At 42.6% G+C, this 18,089-nt stretch overlaps 1 protein-coding gene across 1 annotated transcript in view; it reads right to left on the minus strand.

The window, feature by feature from the left end:
* Window positions 1-14,264, minus strand: part of Creb5 (cAMP responsive element binding protein 5) — a 315,746-nt gene extending 301,482 nt beyond the window's left edge. Inside the window, exons 1-2 of the mRNA XM_057777595.1 lie at window positions 14,193-14,264; window positions 7,746-7,839 (exon numbers count right to left, since the gene is read on the minus strand). Coding sequence (XP_057633578.1) covers window positions 7,746-7,839; window positions 14,193-14,246 — 148 coding nt within the window. The 5' untranslated portion in view covers window positions 14,247-14,264. The remainder of the gene's footprint in view (window positions 1-7,745; window positions 7,840-14,192) is intronic.
* Window positions 14,265-18,089: the final 3,825 nt, after the last annotated feature.

Raw genomic sequence — 18,089 nt, forward strand, 5'->3', positions numbered from 1 at the left:
TAGGTTCAATTCCCAGGACCTACATGATGGATCACAACCATCCACAACTCCAGTTCCAGGGATCTGAGGCCCTCTGCAGGCCTCCAGACATACCAGGCCCATATATGCTGCACAGATATGAATACAAGCAAAGCACCCATACACATAAAACAACAAACAAATTTTTAAAAGAAAATCTGGTCCAAATCAGTAGCAAAATGTATTAAAATTAGTATATCTCTTTTAATAAGAATTAAAGTTAAAAGGGAAGGTAATTTATGCATTTCTTTTATTTTTATAACGTTTCTTTCTTGAAGTTACATAAATGTGTTTATTAAAATATTCTAGCTTAGCTCCCATCTGCCTTTTAATAAAGATCTGCTTAGGAAAGTTAATATTAAAAGAACTTTCAGACTTTATAAGAGCAATGGCCAAGAGCATCTGGTAAAATTGTATGGAGTGCAGCAAGGCTTCTTTCTGGAAACCAATGTGCCTCTGAGCATGACTTCACAGGAGCAGGAGGACCTATCAGCAACCCTGGCATTACTGTCTTCTGCCTCCTTCCCCAGGGACAGTGTCATCACAAGGCAAGGCAGGGTGAACCTGGTTTTAGACAATGGTCGTGGCATACATAAAGTTAATTCTGGCTATCGTGACCCTGAGCAGAGATGGGACATTGTCATGCTCTTGATTCGTTTATTGGCAGCATGAAGAACTAGTGGACCAGATGGCCTTGCCAGTATCTGTGAATTGAGAGGAAAACGTATGGGTGTGGCCTTCTCCTGCAGCCAGTGCTCATTAGCTCTGTATGGCTTCAAAGTTGACTTAAACTAAACAAGTTTATCTTCCAGATAGATTCACCACCAGCAATGAACCTCAAGCACTCCAAAGCAATTGGGCCATGAGTTCACTTTGCCTTTGAGGCATGGAGCTGGCACAATGGTTATTTATACCTTTACATCACGACTCTGCCAGCCGAGGGAACAAGAGATAAGAGGTGCTTTTATTGTCATAAAGTGTCCTGAATGGAGGAATCTAAATCCTTATATTTCCACTTGCCCTTAATTGTATGAGTTCTCCTATATGCTTTCTTCAAAGGAGCCGGCTTCCAGGTGAACCAGAGTGTGAGCAAATTTTTCATATAAAAAGAATTCTGCAGAACAAGGCCTCGATTCATTTCTGTGACTGATTCAAAAGTCTGTACTTCTTGGCCAGCTGGAAACATGGATGAGAAACTGACAGCCCCCATAAATGCCAAGAGCCACCAGTTTTCTACTGACCGCAGTGAATGAGACAGTGTGACTTCCAAACACGTCTCTGTGGTCCTTGAATCACTCATGTGTTAGAATCTCCTCCTACGCTTTCCCTATTCATGCCACTTGAAGGCTGAGCGCTCTGGCACCCACAGAAGAAAAGGTAGTCCCTAGATTAACAACCAAATTTAGCGTAGAGTAGAACCAAAACTCAGCATGTCACTCACAGTCTAGATACACCAAGAAAATGACAAAGAATGTGGAAAGGGCCATTTAGTCACATGAAAGAAAGGGAATGAGGATTAAAGAAGACAGTGGACAGGGCACAGATTGCTAGCTATTGCTACTAATGTTCTGTCTTCAGGCACAGGCTGTCCTTGTCACTTTGTGTGCCGTAAAGCTTCATCCACTCACATAGTGAGAAATTACTAATACTTTTGGGTTTTTTTTGTTTTTTGTACTTGCAGGCATTTGATTTATTGCCCTTCGTGTGTGTGTGGGTGTGTGTTTGTATGTGTGTGTGTTTTACACATGTATTTCCTCCATCAGTTATTTTTTTAAGTTTCAACTTATTTTCACGGTGATTTGGAGCAATCTGAGATCTTCCCTTTGGAATACTCCTTTAAATGCCCATGAATTATTGAGTTGAGTATTCTTCAAAGAGCCATGAGCTATGATTTGGGACTCTTTGGATAATTATGATCAACTCTTCGCAGACAAATGTTCTGCTTTATTAAATCACTTTTTTTTCTTTCTTCATGATGAGAAGTAAACCTAACGTAAATAATAGGCTGATTCTAGACTATCTGGAGATGTGGTTGAGCTCCCAGTGTAACATGAACGGGGGCCTGCTTGTTGTTGGGGTTTTTGTCCTGCCCAGTACCCCACAACTGTTTAGCCCCAAAGAAAATCGCACATAGGTCTCCATAAATTATAAGCTGATTGGCCCATTAGCTCTAGCCTCTCACTGGCTAACTCTCACATCTTGATTAACCCATTTTTCTGATCTATGTTAGCCATGTGGCTCAGTACCTTTTTCAGTGAGGCAGATCACATCCTGCTGCTTTGGTGATCTGGGCAGGAGTAGGAGGAATCAACTTCTTGCTTCCCAGAATTCTCCTGTTCTCATTACATTATTTCTACTTCCTGTCTGGTTTTCCCACCTATACTTTCTGCCTGGCCAATCAGCGTTTATTTAAAACATGATTGATAGATTACAGACAATTCTTCCGCACCACCCCAGTAACTATCATTTACTATCATTTATACCAGAGAGGAGTGCTGAGAATCTGGGGAGGAAGATGAGAGGAGGAAATGTTTGGCTCCCTTCTGTGTCTCCACTTCAGAGACAGCTCGTTATGCCTCATCTGTCCTGTGACCTTGTGTCCTCAGAACTGGGATTACACACACGCGCATTGCCACCATACTCTGAAGGCAGGAGAAAGGACTTCTGAGCCCATGTTAATAGTCACCAGGTCTCGACACAAAGACTGACATTTTCTGGACACACGCTCAGGTGGCCTGCTGGATAGTTGCTGCCACATTGCCAAGCTTCATGGCACCTGGCACTAAGCTATGTTTCCTTACTTACGTATGTAGATTGTTAAGTAGTTGTCACCTATTGTCCTCCACAGACTACTTGAATACAGTAAATACCATGCATCCTACGTCCGCCATTGGCATTGCAAGATCTTGATAGGCACTTAGTAGCCGTTCAATAGTTGAGGAAATGGTGGCGGTCAGCCAGTTGAAGTCTTCTCATACCTTGTCTGTGTCTGTCCTAACTGCATTAACTGAGCCACAGTGTCTGGTTGTGAGGTGTTAGGCACTTGAAAGCCTGTTCCTATGTATCTTAGTTATGGTTTCTATTGCTGTGAAGAGACACCTTGACCACAGCAACTCTTACAAAGAAAAGCATTTAATTGAGATTGATTTACAGTTTCAGAAGTGTAGTCCATTATCATCACGCCAGGAAGCATGGTGGTGTGCAGGCAGACATGGTGCTGGAGAAGAGACTGAGAGTTCTCCATCTTGATCTACAGGCATTAGAAAGCGAACTGAGACACTGGGAGTCTCTTGAACATGAGAGACCTCAAAGCCCTGCTCCGTAGTGACACACTTCCTCCATCAAGGCCAAACCTCCTAATAGTGCCACTCCCAATGAGCCGACGAGGGCCAGTTACATTCAAAGCATCACATCATATGGATCCCTCTCAGGCCTCCCACCCAGGGCATAGGGTTCAGCTTTTGGGAAAGATCCATCACACTCTCCCATTTTATCTTCTCTTTCACAGAGCAAAATCTACCATCATACACATATGTGTGCTTATTGAAGGCCTGACTTAGGGACAGTCCTGCCCTCCTGTCTCCACAGGAAAGACCGAACTTACAAGCTCTGAGATTTATGACAGGAAGACAGTGGGGGAGTCCTCTCCAAAAGATCCTTTTTGTTCTTCCCCCAATTGAACTCTCATTTGAAATATTATCTGATTTGGGGGGCTATAAATAACATTGCACCTTGGTGCTTTGATTCCCTTTCTGGTTTCTGTTTGATTTTTCATATGTAGAACCTTGGAACCCTGTAAAAACAACAGTGTGCTTGATCTGCTTGGCAGGCGGGACAAGAATCCCCGAGTGCCCAATGATAGCCCAATTAAATAGCCCCATGGTCTGTCCTCATCACCTCTGCTGAAATCACACTGGGATTTTCCAGTTGAATGGGTCTGTGTATGGAATGGCCAATAATTTTTTTATCTGCATATGAAATAAAATTGTATTCTACAGAGTCTCTCCTCACAGTTTAATTAACACCTTCTGTCTCTCAAGACTGGAGAGGTGCCTCTGCAGTTAAGAGCACTTATTGTTGCTGCAAGAGACCAGGGTTCAGTTCCAGGCACCCACATGGTGGCTCATAAACACCTGTAACTCCAGATCCAGTGTCCTCTTCTGACCTCTGTGGACACCAGGAATATACTTACATGCAAGAAGAACACTCATACATATGAAGTAAACCTTTAAAAAAAAAACCTGTATTACAATTTCCCTCATCATGAAGCTATTTGAACAAGGACAACTCAAAGCCAAGACTTGTGATGACCATCATTAGTGAACTCAGGAAAGTTACCATAGAGAGCAGATAAGAATGAGAGACTTTAGCTGGAAAGGCTACATGGATCCCTTTGTACCTCCAATCCAGAACCCCCACCCCGCTCTTGTCCCTGTCTACTCACTTAGAGTGAGAGTCTATGCTTCTAATCTATTTGGAAGAGCAGATTCATTTAAATACCTGTCACCTGCATTCACTCTCAAATGCATGGCAAGGATCAGTGAAATCGGTTCTGAATATCCCATTCAAATATACTCTACTCAACCTATATAAAATACAGCTTACAGAAAAACAAAGTATTTCCGATCTGGATAATATTCTTCGATAAAAACTGAAGGATCAAACCTAGCCAGGGCTTGATACATTCTAGGCAAGCATTCTAGCTCCGTGCTATCTACCCATCTCTAGAAGCTTATTCTTGAAGTGTGCATCTGTGACACTGTACCACCTTCTTTAGTATGATAGCTGCAAACAGTGACAGATATAGCAATGCTCCAAAATAGAGACTAACAAGACATCCGAACACTAGCCATACAAATAGACACCTAACACATTTTTCTCTTCATACGATATGGCAAGTCCCATTTCATTTGAAATGCAATTTTGCACAATTAAATACTGTTTGAAAATGGATAAAGAAGAATTTGGAGAGTTTTGCTTGATGTTAATTTACTATTTGATTTATATTATCATCTTCTGATGAGTCACAAAACAGACCTAAGGCAAATAATATTTTAACTAACAAATTTTAGTGACAAGGGAAGTTTTAAATGAATTGAAACAAGTCAGGCTATAGATTGTAAGAGTTCAGTCAAATTTATAAAGAAATATATATATATATATATATATGCTAAACCCTTAATTATAAAAATTTAGATTTTTTTTTATAAATATGCAACTTAGTCACTTCTGGGAACAAAAGCAGTAAAGTCCAAACTTGTAACAGAAAGGCTATTTTAGTTCAGTGTGGACAGTCCTAGAATGCAACACACAGCCAGCATTAACTCTCTACACAAACTGGACAGCTCTCTATCCTAGAAAGCTCCACGAAACCATGAGCAGGCAAAGTGAGAAACATGTTTTGAAGGGAGCACTTCGCTGGAGGATGAAATTATTCCATACTGACTTCAACACAAAGAGGGGGATCAAATACAATGTGTCACTGCCTTACTCATGCTGTTTCCTTTGTGTTCACCTCTTTCTCCCTTTCTCCATGACAAATTTCACAATAATAAAAATTAGGCTTCTAGGCTCTCAACTCTTTTTCACCTGGCCTACTGATGATTGGCAGGAAGAGCCTCAAGCCAACAAAGGCCCAAGACAAACAATGGGCAGACGGCAGGAGATTAATCAGAAACCCTTTTTAGGCAGTAGAGACAAAGGGCCTCACCCCATCATTCATGCGTTCACATATTTTAGACTGATGTTTTACAGCTGTTCAGATGAGACTCTCTGCAGAGCCAGGCTAGCCTGCCCGAAAGACACCACCCATGCTGATGGTTGCCATTGCAGCCACGTAATCTTCGTACTCATTTCTCTTGAATACGTCCTCCTGCTCCATCAGGCAACCTATTCTAGGGATCCAGTTTGGGAAAATAAAGGAAGAGGCAATCGGCTTAACTATTGGGAATTACTGTGTATGCACTCATGCTCACGTCTGAAACCTGTGCACCTTAACAGACTTCGGTGAGTGACAGCATCCAAGGCAGCCGCCTTCTAGGCGTCTCTGTCTCCTTCACATGCGAGTTCTGCACCTCTTTAAACTCGCGAAAGGCAAAATCAGTCCCTGAATAGTAGTTTGTTTATTCAAAACAAAACAAAAGAAAACATAAAGAGGTAAAGAGTAAGGAGTGGAGACAGGCAGTGACAAACAAAAGGGAAGAGGTCCACTTTGAACTGATCTCTTGGTCGCAGAGCACGGCACCAGAACAGGCCTCTAGTGGCTTGTGGAGGCACAATGACTCCAACACAAATTCATCTGCTCACGTGTCTAACCTGGCACAGCCTAGTGACGAAGGCAGTAGTCCATTCTATATCAGCACAGACATTAAGGGTGGAGGGCCCTCAGCACAACTCTGGTGATTCCAGGATAGCTGCTCCCGTTTCCTGTAGCCTTCGTGGTGATCAACTGTCAATTTGCATAGGGCTTAGTGGCCATGGCAATGCAATCCCTATAAACTGTGGGTGTGACAAAATGAGCCGCGGGTTTCCCTTCTGAGGTCTATCAAAATGTGGGCAGAGGAGTGTCACCTCCTTCTTCACGTCAGGAAGATGACTGCAGGTCGAATAGCTCTCGTGAGAAGGAAATGACCTGGCGACCCTGCTCGGGCCTGTGAGACACTCTGACCTCTCCCACTGGCCCTTCGGTTAGTGAAATACCCTGCAGAGATACGATCATTCCCGTCTGACGGAAAAAGGAACTGAGACCTAGGAAGGTTTAATTATTTCTTCAAGGTCGTACAGTCAAGGCAGAGCCCAAACTAGCTTCCAGGTTCCTCACTCCTTTACTAATATTTTTCTAATGTCCCTTTAACATGGGAAGGAATGGAAATTAGCTGATGGACTAATTCTTATTCATTTTGCTCCCATTCACTGAGCATTTTTTCATGCATGAACTCATCTAATCACCCAGTTAAGAGGCAAGTGTGATTTCTTTTTTTTTTCTTTTTTTTTCTTTTTTTTTTTTTTTGGTTTTTCGAGACAAGGTTTCTCTGTGGTTTTGGAGCCTGTCCTGGAACTCCCTCTGTAGACCAGGCTGGCCTCGAACTCACAGAGATCCGCCTGCCTCTGCCTCCCGAGTGCTGGGATTAAAGGCGTGCGCCACCACCGCCCGGCGCAAGTGTGATTTCTTAAGGAAACTAAACTTCTTGCAACACCTCCTGGGCTGCTTCTACTGCAACCACACGTCACTGGCCCCGTACAGCATTCATGTGATGTCTATCACTCGTGAGCCTTGATGTTAACCAAGTGTTCACAGGCAGGCCTCCTCTGATAGCCATGCGAGCCAAGTTTCAATGCCACATAGAAAAATGAAAAGCTGTATCAGTTCCCATACCTATAACCTTAGCATTAGGAAGATGGAGGCAGAGAGATTAAGAGTTCAAGGGCATCCTTGCTACATATTAAGTTTGATGACAACCTGGGCTACCTAAGACCTCTCTCTCTCTCTCTTTCTCTCTCTTTCTCTCTCTCCATCTCTCACACATGCACGCACCAAAAGAGGGGGCGGTTCGATTATTTGGATATCAATGGTTCTAGCTGATCATATTTCTGCTATAGATTAGATGTATATACTTTCAAAATACAGATTTGCCACTGGGCTACAAGCCACCAAAACATGAGTGTCTTATGGTTTTATGTGGAGCTAATCTGACCCCGCAAACCTTCCTTGCCCGATGCTTTCTTACCCGAGAGCATATTGTCTGTTTTTATTGAAGGAAACTTCAAAGTCATCTCGTGCTTGTGCCGATGAATCATGAGATGGTCCTCTGTCGGGAAACGCTGTTGGGGAAATAGAGAGAGGAACAGGAGATATTTAGTTTGCAACACATAATTGACAACACAGTGAAAAAGACACTCAGCATCGGAAACAAGACAGGCAAGACAAGAAAAATCAGTTCTGAAAAAAGTGTTATCACACAAGCAAATACAGCTCACAGTTCCACACTGATTTACACACATGTGCTGGTATTGGGGCGGGGGCGGGGTCCTCCCAGCTATATGTAAACATGTGCGTTATCATGTCCATTTGTTTACCGAAAGGCTTGCCTATGCTGCAGGGGGATGCTGATAAGCGGGTTCTGCTTCTAGTCACTCTCCAGTTCCCCAGAATTTTCCCAAAGTCCTCTACTTGTTTGTTAAGCCCGGCTGGCTTATCAAGGAACTGCAGAAACCCTGTGTTTCTTGACAGCTAGAGGTTTCCATGAGGGGGAAGAAAACTTCTCAAGTTCAAAGCCTTTGAACTTTGTCTTATCCTTTGCTAAATAGTGAAACAGAAGGTGCAAAAGAGCCCCATTGAAGGTCCTGGAGCAACACACCCGAAAGAAACACTGCACCCTAGAGCCTGGCTCTGTTAGGAAGTCGCTTAAGAAAAGACAACTGTGTCGAAAAGAATGCTTCTTGCGGTCCTGCCAGGTACCTAATGGCAGCAGAGAGCATAACATCCAAAATGAAAAAATGGGTGGAGATCTTGGTAGCACTGGGACTATGCAAAACCATATGGAACTTTTCTGTAATAGTTACTGCTTTACATAATAGTGTAAAATTAAGTCTAAGGCATGATAAGTATGCTAGACATTATCTACAGATTAAGCAAAAATAAGAGAAACGCATGACATAGAAAGAATTTTGATTTATGTCAGACTTTGGGAAAGAAGTCCATGTTATGCTTAATTTTAAAAATATATCTACTACTGCACACCGTGACATCTTTACAGCATGTTTCTGTTTATGAAGGCCTAGTCCACATATTATCTAATTCTTTTAATTATACGTATGATCTTATAGCAACATGACAAATTATTTGGGGTGTTCTATACTCTGAATATTGCTGTCAGCCTGTATTTATTTGAAATTTTCAGAAAATGGTGTTAGGGTTGCCAAAAATGTTGCTTCCAATTATTTGGGGTCATTTCTGGTTCTCCCGCATCATGAATGGAAACAGTCTATCTTCCAGGGGCAAACATCTGGTCTCTGGTGTAAGACCCCTGTTATTTCCCTTGCCCTACTCGCGGGATAGCAAGGTGACTCACACCAAATATAGCGGTCCCTCAATAACTCTAAATCTCTCAAGCGTTATGTTGCATCCTAAAGGAGAAAAAAGTGTTTCCTAAATATTCTACCATAAAAATGTAGCCAACAGTAACAGGAATGAGCTTTGTGGTTTGGCTGTAATTCCTTACTGAGCAGGCTCTAACCTCGCCTGGCTCAGATGGGTATGTTTGCAATGATTGAACTAACTGATTGAAGTTTTTATGTAGTAAAGTTTGATCTGTTAAAGTCAAATACAAATACAAGCAAATAATACATTCTGATGAACATTCCTGAATCTTTGGTAACTTAAAAAGAAACTTGCAGAACTCAAGATGGTCAATATGAATCTCTATTACTTTTGTACACCATGGCTAAAGGTTTTTCTACAAGTAGAATGGATTTGTGTTTGACCAAGGGAGTTGACTAGGCTGAATCCTATGAACGGTTCTGAAAGTGGTTTTTGTGTGAGCATCATTTATATACTTGATGCTTGGATCATATTCTGAAAAGTTTGCAAAGAGTGGCACTTGCACCCAACTTCCGGTTACACAGAGATACACTTTATATAACTTCAGGTATTTCTGCTTCTTTACTGTTTATTCTCATGATTTTCTTAACACCAAATATTAAACACTGGTAAAAATGAGAGAGAGAATTTAATGTAATATAAACAATATGGTAATATCTTTCATGTTAGTAAGACGTTTTAAAAACTTATTATCGCCGGGCGGTGGTGGCGCACGCCTTTAATCCCAGCACTTGGGAGGCAGAGGCAGGCGGATCTCTGTGAGTTCGAGACCAGCCTGGTCTACAAGAGCTAGTTCCAGGACAGGCTCCAAAGCCACAGAGAAACCCTGTCTCGAAAAACAAAAACAAAAACAAACAAACAAAAAAAAACTTATTATCTTATTCTATGTGCTTGATTGTTTTGCCTGCATGTATGTCTGTGTGCCACAGATGAACCTAAAATTCACAGAGGCCAGAAAAGGGTATTGTATCCTGTAGAACTGGAGTTACAAATGATTGTGAGTTATGATATGGTTGTTATGAACTGACCCAAGCCTCTGAGATGGCAGCCAGTGCTCTTAACTACTGATCCATCTTTCCAGATTTAATAAGTTGGTTTTTTAATAATGTTTTGCATGTATGTAGGGTATGAACATGGCAGGGGCACAGACAGGTTAGTAAGGGCACACGCAGATGCCAGAAGAGGGCATCAGATGCACTCGTAATTATAAGTGGTTGTGTGCAGACTGAAGTGGGCGCTAGGAACAAAGTTTGGGTCCTCTGTGACATCATTACCTGCTCCTGACCTCTGAAGAAGCTCTCCAGTCTATAAAAAGCCATTTTTTTTGACTCTGTAAACTATTAAATGCTAAAGTAAGTGCCATACACCAGAATGAAATAGTTAACCATATATTCCTTTTTTTTAGACAAGAACTCACTATCTAGCCCAGGCTGACCAGGAACCCCAAATTCTCCTGCTTAGCCTCCTGAGTGCCGGGATTACAGGTCCACGGCTATAACACTGCGTATGGACTAACGTTTCCTTCTGAATGAGACAAGTCACAACTAATGATAAAGAAATGAGATGCATGGTAAAATGGACATGAGAGTTGAAAACAACAATCAATACAGAACGTAAAAAGAGAGTGGGGACACTGGGCTCCAAGAGAGTGGGGACACTGGGCTCCAAGAGAATAGAAAGAGCATAGGAAGCTGGTCCTTATTCCTATTACATGCTAAAAGATCTTCTAGGAATCAGAGGCCACCCCCAACCAAGTAAAGTTTCTCTTGAAGAAGAGAAAGGGGAGCAGAGGAACCTTCCACCGCCTTTTCCAAGACAACACTAACAATTCTGTTTACCCATCTTGCAGGACCCTAATCTTTTCTCTGCAGGTTCCCAGATTATGGGACGGCATGAGGGCAAGTATTGTGATCACAGCAGTTGACTTGTCTATGAGTTACAAATATTCCAACGGCGAGGATGCTCGGAACTACTGGTTGATGGCTGCATTTTCATTCAGCTAAAAGATGGGCGAGGTATTACAACAGCTTGTCAAGATAGGAGAAACACTGCCATACAAAGGCGACACAGACTCACAGGTACATCATCACATCCAAAGCTGGAAACTGTCCCCTTAAAATCAAGACCCTACATAAATCCTAATTTCTCACATTTAGCCAACATTCCCCACAGTCTACTTAGCCTTGTTAAAGAAACACCATGGCTCCCTCCTCAACAAGACATTCAAGGGCATTCAAGCAGGGCCTGTTCAAGAACTCAGGGCACGAGGCTGTGATAAAGTACTTGCCTAGGATATGTGAGATCCTGGGTTCAAATTCCCAGTGCCACACACACAATGAACTCAACCCCAAATGTCAATCACACTCAATGCCATCAAACTTTGCATGTGACTTGGCAGACTCTCTCTCTGTCCCCTCTTGGCTCATACTCACTGAGGATGCCCACTGCCCCACGGGATGCTCTGCACTCTCTGTCTCCTTGGCATCGCTCCTGTCCTTTGGTTGGCTTCTCACTCTTGACTACACTCACCCTGGCTGTCCTTTAGCCTCAGCAAAGCTGCCTCCCTCACAGGCCACCATTAGATCACTGTGTTTCGGCACTGCCTCCTGGACCTGAAAGGCTCCTCTATGCCATCACTTTGGCTCCCTTGCCACCCACTCACTCATTAATCCCTTCCAATCAGGCCTCCACCCTCTGCTTCCTCCCACGTCTCCTGAAAGTACTAACTGCCAAACCCAACAGCCTTTGCTCTGTCGTCCAAGGATCCCAGCTCCAACGGTGTAGGACACCAGTGGCTACATGCCGATGGCACTGATTTATTTACACCCTGCCTGACTCCAGTGAGGGGAATGTGGCTTAGAGCACTGCGTGAAATAGCATGGGAGAGGTCAGTTAGAAGTTGGGGATCCAGAACAGAAGGGGTACAAAAGAGCAAAGCGAAAACCCAAATGGAACTGTCGGCATTGCCAACCAAGAGCAAGTGTGACCCTAGAGAACATCTGGCAACCTCTGAAGATGTCTTGGTCGTTACAGCTGTGGAGCGCTACTGGGGTCTTGTGGGTTGAGGCATGGGTGCTGCCAAACTCTCTACCAAACATAAAACAGTGCCCACACTGAAGACTCACTTGGCCTTAGATGTTAATAATGCCAAGTCTGGGACAGTGTGTGACATACAGGTCAATAATTACGTGTAGATATTAATCTACACTCATTAATCCTGTCTGAATTACTGAATCTCACATATTACTAGAAGCTCTTCTTTACTGGCATTCCAACCCTGGACATATCTGAGAATCCCAACTTAACCTGACCTCTCCTTATACTTTGCTGGATCTCAGAAGGTTTCCAGTCCATAGAGAAGACTTCCATTTGCCTCCCCACCTCAAGTAAAGTCAGTTTCATGGTTTGGTCTGTTACTTCTTTACGAAAAATGGAGATCAACTAGTCAATTGATGACTCTATTGTTTGATTCCAGATCTGATGCCCAGACCAGAAGGTCTATGAGAACAGATTCTTGTATTTGGAGCAAGTGCAGTTTTCAAGGGGCAGCTAGAATACCTAGACACACACAGGTAGGTACCCAGGAAGCTTCTAGGTGGCTTGTGGTAAACACTTAATGTTGTTTACTATTGTCACGGCTAAGCAAGCAAACCTCTCCAATTATCTGCATTCCTTTAGCCAAGGAGGCTTCCCCTGGAAGAAACCAAAGGGGAGTTTCCTTTTAGTTAGGATCAGGTTTTAACTTCTTAAGGAGGTATTCTGCGCTTACCATGGGAAGTTCTTGTCTACCAGGATTTTCCCAGTTACATAGCAACCTACCCATATTCCTTAGTATTTCCTATTTTAGAATTACTTTCAAAACCAGTTTGTCCCAAAATATTTGTCTACTCATTTTCTTGATCTCAAGTTAGAAAGAAACACTGCCACAAAAACCTCTGTTGAAAACTCCAAACTGTTTGCTTGGCGGCTGATAATACTAGTTTTGTGTTTCTGTTACTTTGTCCCTCCAAAATGCCTTCTTAGATGCTCCCAGAATCCTCCACGAACTTCGGGAAACTATAAGGAGGGCACTCATCTGATTCCCACCTGACCTTCGTCACTGCCCCATGCAGGACTGCCAACTCTATCCCATGAACCAGTGGGCATGAACCTTGGCTCCCTTGAAGGTGCAGGAAAATTAGGGAGTGAGTGCCATTTCCTACATTTGCAAAATACTTATGCTCAGTCTCTGAACTGTGCCCTATATCCCATAAAATAAAGACTTGATATGAAAATTACCATTTCTACATACCAAAATCCCTAGAACTTGATACTACCCAAAGATGGACTCTCGAGGCAAGTGCAGAAAAAGTCACCCTCAAGTTTTTAAAGAGAAACACAAAGCTCTAATTTCACACAATAGTCATGGGGTCTAGTATAACAGATTTAGCCACCGCTGCAGCAGTAGCACTATGATAACAAACAGTGGGCATTAACTGAACATTTACTGTGTTCATACTCTATATTAAACACCATGGAGGCAGTATCTCTCATCTAATTCCATACTTTTCATTTGAAGAGAGTTATCAGAGACCTTCAAACTCAATCCTGCTTGCCAAGATAGCCACTCCTCTTAAAAGTTCTATGCCTAAGAACTATAGTTTGAGAATAGTCATAGGGGTATTCTGAAAAGGGATCCAGAATTCAACTCACAACTATGACGCATCCCATCAAAAACGCCCAGTATGTATGCAGTTGGCGGCTGTGAAGTACACACCACCTTCCCCTTTCTGAATGACCGCCCAGCGGAAATGGTGGGCAGGATGCATCTGACTTGCTTCCGGAGGAAGTTACTCATGGCCATGCCAACACTGCTGTGTTTCAGGATGAAAGGGAAGTATTTCAAACTATAATGTGTAATCTAACAGTAGTGAAGATGAGAAGAACCATGATGTTGATGATTAGGGACACTTTAAAAAGTATTTCAGGAAACAAAAAAAGCCCATTGGACACAGTGGCTCCATGAGAGATGCCATCCGAGGGCAAGGCAGACGCATTTCCTGCAAGCCAGAGTACAGAGGATCCACACACTCACCTGGGAGCAGCCCGGGGCACTGCAGACAAACGGACTCTCCTGCTCCAAGTTCATCTTGGATTCCTCATAAATCTGAAGGATTAAAGGAAAACAGGAACCCATGAGTATCTCCCTCTTCTGTTTCAGATGCATGAGAAAGACAATCCCAGGGAGCCTTCTATCGCCATAAACACATGAATACGGGTCCTGTTTCCCAGTTTATTGGTTCTCCCTACTTGAGTTCCTAGTGCGGTCTCTTGAGTGCATGTTAAAGAAAAAAGTCATATCGATGCTAGAGCCTAAAGCCTCACTATGGAAAGCTGGCTGGTGGCGGTTACTGCCAGGTAAGACCTAAACTTCCCAGCAAGATTCCAAGACTACAACCCCAAGGTCCAAACCAGGAGCAGAAGGAGAGAGAGCACAAGCAAGGAACTCAGGGCCACGAGGGGTGCACTCGCATACTGAGACAATGGGGATGTTCTTTCGGGAACTCACCAAGGCCAGCTGGTCTGGGTCTGAAAACGCATGGGATAAAACCGGACTCACTGAACATAGCAGACAATGAGGACTGCTGAGAAGTCAAGAACAATGGCACTGGGTTTTGATCCTACTGCACATACTGGCTTTGTGGGAGCCTAGGCTGTTTGGATGTTCACCTTAATAGACCTGGAAGGAGGTGGGAGGTCCTTGGACTCCCCACAGAGCAGGGAACCCTGACTGCTCTTAGGGCTGATGAGAGAGGGGGAGTTGACTGGGGGAGAGGGAGGGATATGAGAGGCGGTGGCGGGGAAGAGACAGAAATCTTTAATAAATAAATAAATTAAAAAAAAAAAGATTCCAAGGCAAAGTATATCTCCCACCACACCCCCCTCAGTCCTATTGAGAACTTTGAAACTGGCTGGTTGGGATAGCCAGAGGGAAAACTTCGGTTCTGTGTTCACCAGGCAAAAACTGAGCATGGTCAAAATCACCTTTACAAATGACCCTGGATGTCAATAAAAGTGTGGTCTACATGATTCTCTCATTAGCACACCTGTGGCTATTGGCTGTTTCTTTTCAAAAACAGGAAGGACCGTGGACACTTCAGTCACATTATTTAGATGATTTTCTAAATACTTTTAAGCCGATTTTAGATTTCTGTATTTGTATTACAGGTGCTTTTAAAGGTATCCGTTCGATGGCTGAGTTTTAAAACCCACTGCCTTTACCCTGAGCACAGGAAGGAACCTGTTTCTTTGCAGTGCTGCCTATGGGTGGTTCCGAAAGGAAGACAATGGCAGCTTGGCATCATGGAGGAGTCCCACTGTGCTGAGGGGAGCAAAGGCGTTCACCCACCTTGTACAGGTTACACCTTCTTTCCCACACACTTATTCTTTTTTTTTTTACATTTTTATTTATTTATTTATTTATTTATTTATTTATTTAAGATTTCTGCCTCCTCCCCGCCACCGCCTCCCATTTCCCTCCCCCTCCCCCAATCAAGTCCCCCTCCCTCATCAGCCCCCGAAGAGCAGTCAGGGTTCCCTGCCCTGTGGGAAGTCCAAGGACCCCCCACACACTTATTCTTTAGGGAAATAAATGCTCCCTCTCACTCTCTAAAACTTAAAGTGAGGATGTTTGCCTTCGGTAGCATTGCCAGTCAGACACTAGAGACACAACGAGACTAAAAACATAACAAAAACCAAAGACGCGAAGACATGGCTTGCGTTTTCAACTAAGTAACGCCCCACTCATTCCTATAGAATAGTGGTCCTCAACCTATGGATTGTGACCCCTTTGGGGGTCAACTGACCCTTTCACGGGGGTCACATATCAGATCTCCTGCAAATCAGTTATTTACATTGCAGTTCAAACAGTAGAAAAATGACAGTTATGAAGTAGCTACAAAATGATTTCATGGTTGGAATCACCACAACATGAGGAACCGTGTTAAAGGCCTGTAGCATTAGGACCGTTGAAAACCCATGCTAGAGGACTTTCCACTGGTTGTCCATATACATATGTAGATGTGTGTATCTACATATGTATATACACATATAGATAGATATGCTACAGTGGTTAGCATAATTTTAATACTTTTCTAAATTAAGCATTATTACGTGAACTCCTTTCTGTGTTTATATTTTTATGAGATGATATTTTTAATTTTTATTTTTCAATTGGCACGTATTTGTGAAGTATAGGGTAAAAATTAAGCATATCTTATGCAACCTCTAATGTTCAAACTGGGGTAATTAGCCCTACTCCTTTTAAAGAGTGTTTTTGTGCTTAGAGAATTCAAACTTCCTTCTTGGACATAATGTATGTAAAAGATTCCTCTAAACCATGGTCACCCTGCTGTATTCTATTTATGAGAAAAAATAAAACATAAATGTATTTGGAATCTTTCTGCCTGCTTTTGTTTGAAGAAAGTCATGAGCAACAAAAATAACTTCTATTTTTTTTACTTATTTAATTTTGCCTTGTGGATCACAGAGCATCCTTCCTTCCTGCGACAAGAAGCGAAGAGGAATAATTTTTATTGGGGAAGTAGAATAAACAGAATAAACAAGCTTAGCCATTAATTAAATCTGCCATATTTTTCTAGAAAAATAACTACAGGAGAAACTTTTCAAAGCTTTCCTGGAAATGCCTCTGTACCCGTGAGTCTGGTCTGCGTGACAATGGCCTCTCATCTCAGCGTCCTCTCCTTTACAATAGGGGTGGCAATATCCATCTTCAGTCCCACCGTTCCTGTATCTGATAACTTGGTTTGGAGTTTGGAAGACATTTAAAATCATGGAGAAGAGGACGATACCTTGGAGGTGGGAGAAGCTTGTGGGTGTTACTAAAAACTCACTCCAATATGAATCAGTCCCTGTGTGTAAAATGACAAATTCCAATTTATTCCTTTGTTTACCCGTGTGGCTTTTTCTTGGGTGCCACTTGGGAACTTCGTTTGTTAATGTTATGAAGGAACGGTGTGTTTACAATCAAAAGCAAGATTACAAGATAGTTAAATGGGAGAGTTCTATATATGCACATTTATGACTGAAATCAGAAGGTAGTAATTAATGATAATTAAATGAATGTCCCAGCAACAGCTATTGCTAAGTCTCTAAAGAGTTTAACAAGCCTATGTGGGGAGAGACTTGGCCAAAGTCAGGGGCTAAATCTAAGGAGAAGTTGCCTTCCCACTGTAGTCGCTGCTCCATCCCAGTCCTTGACTCAGCAACATGCTGACTTTCCCTATAAAGTCAGTTTCATTGGACTAACAATGTTGGCAACAGTCCTGGCCCCCTTAATCATCAGTCCCAATTTCCCACTTCAAATGCAATACAATTCTGATGCTCATATTTGTATACATATTGGGTCCAGTCCCACAGACTGACTCTGTGGAACTGAGCCTATATTGTGTGGCTGTCATGTTTAGAGGAATATGATTAACATCACTCAATCACTACTGACATGTGTCAGTAAAAGAATTTATACTTCAACGGACATCACGTGAGAAATACAAGGTCTCTTCTCAAACAACATCGTGCTCAATCCTTTCTACTGAGTTACTACTGTCATTCTTTTAACTTTCCAGACACAGATGAACCTGTGGCAATTTATTGCATGGTATGCAATAAGTGTGCAAATCTGTTTGGTAACTTAACATTGGATTAGAGTCTGGAGGGACACAGACGTTGCTACCATAAACCAGGTTCCAAGGGATCAGTGAGGTCTCCTGCGCGTGGGTGTGCATACACTGTATAAACAAACCTCAACCACTTAATTTTGACGGTCTACGGTTCCCACACGCAGTCTTCACAAACAACACTCACTTGCTAAGTCCTTCCCGTGTAGGTGCATGCAATAGATTTTCTAAATGGAATTGCTCAGCCATGTAGGCCTCATTACTTTTATTAACTGGTATGATTTGGTTTGATGCAT

Source organism: Chionomys nivalis, chromosome 1 (genome assembly GCF_950005125.1).
Source record: "Chionomys nivalis chromosome 1, mChiNiv1.1, whole genome shotgun sequence".
Taxonomy (NCBI): Eukaryota; Metazoa; Chordata; class Mammalia; order Rodentia; family Cricetidae; genus Chionomys; species Chionomys nivalis.